Source organism: Parus major, unplaced genomic scaffold, assembly GCF_001522545.3.
Source record: "Parus major isolate Abel unplaced genomic scaffold, Parus_major1.1 Scaffold725, whole genome shotgun sequence".
NCBI classification, from domain to species: Eukaryota; Metazoa; Chordata; class Aves; order Passeriformes; family Paridae; genus Parus; species Parus major.
In genome coordinates, this window is record NW_015379609.1 from 1 (window position 1) to 2,958 (window position 2,958).

The following is a 2,958-nucleotide window of genomic DNA, read 5'->3' on the forward strand; positions in this document are numbered from 1 at the left end:
GAGTGGGAAAATGGGGGATTTTGGGAATGGGAGGTGAAAATCGTGAGGGGAAAATGGAGGATTCTGGGAATGGGAGGTGAATATCGTGAGGGGAAATGGGGGATTTTGGGAATTGGGAGTGGGAATTGTGAGGGGAAAATGGGGGATTTTGGGAATGGGAGTGGGAATTGTGAGGGAAAATGGGGAATTTTGGGAATTTGGGTTGGGAATTGTGAGGGGAAATGGAGGATTCTGGGAATGGGAGGTGAAAATCGTGAGGGGAAAATGGGGGATTTTGGGAATGACAGTGGAAATTGTGAGGGGGATTTTGGGAATGGGGTGGGAAAATGGGGGATTTTGGGAATGGGAGTGGGAATTGTGAGGGAAAATGGGGAATTTTGGGAATTGGGGTTGGGAATTGTGAGGGGAAAATGGGGGATTCTGGGAGTGGGAGGTGAAAATCGTGAGGGGAAATGGGGGATTTTGGGAATTGGGGTTGGAAATTGTGAGGGAAAATGGAGATTTTGGGAATGGGAGTGGGAATTGTGAGGGAAAATGGGAAATTCTGGGAGTGGGAGGTGGAATTAGGGAATTCTGGGAATTGGGGTTGGAAATTGTGAGGGGAAAACGGGGAATTCTGGTAATGGAGGGGTGGAAAAACGCAGGATAAATGGTCTGGGTGAGAATTTACGGGGTTGGGGCATGGAAATCATGAGGGAAAATTCCCAGATTGGAAGGAAAAGATGGAATTTTGATGCTGGACTGTGAAAATCATGCGGAAAAACAGGAAATTCTGAATCCAGAATGTAAAAACAAAAAGGGAAAATTCCCTGATTTATGGAAAACCAGAAAACCTGAACTCCAGCTCTAAAAACCACGAGGGAAAAACCCAACTTTGGGACGAAAAGGAGCCGGAAAACCTGGAATTTTGAGGGTTGGGATGAAGAATTGAGAATTCCATCATTTTTTTTTCCAGGTTCACGGCTCTTCTGAGGCTTTTTGGATCCTGGTGGAGGATGTGGACAGCGAGGTGATCCTGCACCATGAATATTTCCTGCTCAAAGCTAAATATGCCCAGGATGAGCATCTGGTGACGTTCTTCGTTCCCGTCTTCGAGCCGCTGCCGCCGCAGTATTTCATCCGCGTGGTGTCCGACCGCTGGCTCTGTGAGTGTCCCTTCCTGGGGGTTATTCCTGGTTTTTATTGGATTTTATTCCCGGTTTTTATTGGTTTTTATTCCCTGATTTTATTGGTTTTTATTCCGGGTTTTTCTTGGGTTTTTTTCCTGATTTTTCCTGGGTTTTATTCTGGATTTTATTGCTCTTTAAGTGCTCCTTTTCCAGCGGTTTATTCCACATTTTTTTTGGGAGGATGTGGTTTATAACCTCTCTTTTCCCAGGGGAAAAATCCTCTGGAATCCAGGGAAAAAATTCCAGGAATCCAAGTGGCAGCAGAAATTTGGGATTTTGGGTTTATCCCCCTTTTCTTGGGTGAAAATCCTCTGGAATCCAGGGAAAAAATTCCAGGAATCCAAGTGGGAGCAGAAATTTGGGATTTTGGGTTTATCCCCCTTTTCCTGGGGAAAAATCCTCTGGAATCCAGGGAAAAAATTCCAGGAATCCAAGTGGCAGCAGAAATTTGGGATTCTGGGTTTATCCCCCTTTTCCTGGGGAAAAATCCTCTGGAATCCAGGGAAAAAATTCCAGGAATCCAAGTGGCAGCAGAAATTTGGGATTCTGGGTTTATCCCCCTTTTCCTGGGGAAAAATCCTCTGGAATCCAGGGAAAAAATTCCAGGAATCCAAGTGGCAGCAGAAATTTGGGATTCTGGGTTTATCCCCCTTTTCCTGGGGAAAAATCCTCTGGAATCCAGGGAAAAAATTCCAGGAATCCAAGTGGCAGCAGAAATTTGGGATTTTGGGTTTATCCCCCTTTTCTTGGGTGAAAATCCTCTGGAATCCAGGGAAAAAATTCCAGGAATCCAAGTGGGAGCAGAAATTTGGGATTTTGGGTTTATCCCCCTTTTCCTGGGGAAAAATCCTCTGGAATCCAGGGAAAAACTTCAGGAATTCAAGTGGCAGCAGAAATTTGGGATCCCTGCTCTCTCCCCTATTTCCAGAGCTTTGCAATTCCAGGTTTTTCCCTTTCCCAAACATTTAAAATCCATTTTCCATCCCCTTTCCCTCCTCCCAACCCCCCCTCTCTTCACCTCACCCTCACCCATCCCTAAAATCCCGGAATTCTTTCCATCCTTCAGCCTGTGAGACCCAACTCCCGGTGTCATTCCGACACCTGATCCTTCCGGAAAAATATCCTCCTCCCACGGAGCTGCTGGATCTGCAGCCGCTTCCGGTGTCGGCTCTTCGGAACAGCTCCTTCGAGAGTCTCTACCAGGACAAATTCCCCTTCTTCAACCCCATCCAGACTCAAGGTGGGCGTTCCCTGACGCGTTTTCCCGGGATTTCGCTGTATTCCCAAGGATTTTTTTTGGGGATGGGGGATGATGGAGAGGTTTGGGGGTTTGGTGTTGGATGTCGTTATTCCATGTGGGATCTGTGGTTTATTCCCTTCTCCCAGAGTTTTGGGATTCCAAAATGATCCCCTATTCCCAGAATTTTGGGATCCGTGGTTTATCCCTTTCCCAGAGATTTGGTATCTGTGGTTTATCCCCATTTCCCAGAATTTTGGGATCTCTGGATTATCCTCCATTCCCAGACTTTTGGGATCTGTGGGTTATTCCCTATTCCCAGAGTTTTGGGATCTGTGGATTATCCTCTCTTCCAGAGTTTTGGGATCTGTGGTTTATCCCCTATTCCCAGAATTTTGGGATCCATGGATTATCCTCTATTCCCAGAGTTTTGGGATCTGTGGGTTATTCCTTATTCCCAGAATTTTGGGATCTGTGGATTATCTCCTATTCCCAGAGATTTGGGATTCCAAATTAATCCCCTATTCCCAAAATTTTGGGATCTGTGGATTA

General features: G+C 46.0%; 1 protein-coding gene across 1 annotated transcript in view; it reads left to right on the forward strand.

Moving 5' to 3' along the window:
• Window positions 1-932: 932 nt before the first annotated feature.
• The window catches only part of LOC109022441 (U5 small nuclear ribonucleoprotein 200 kDa helicase-like), a gene marked incomplete at its 5' end in the record, with an annotated part of 7,800 nt that continues 5,774 nt past the window's right edge, over window positions 933-2,958 (forward strand). Inside the window, 2 exons of the mRNA XM_033511793.1 lie at window positions 933-1,145; window positions 2,236-2,409. Of these exons, the coding sequence (XP_033367684.1) occupies window positions 933-1,145; window positions 2,236-2,409 (387 nt within the window). The remainder of the gene's footprint in view (window positions 1,146-2,235; window positions 2,410-2,958) is intronic.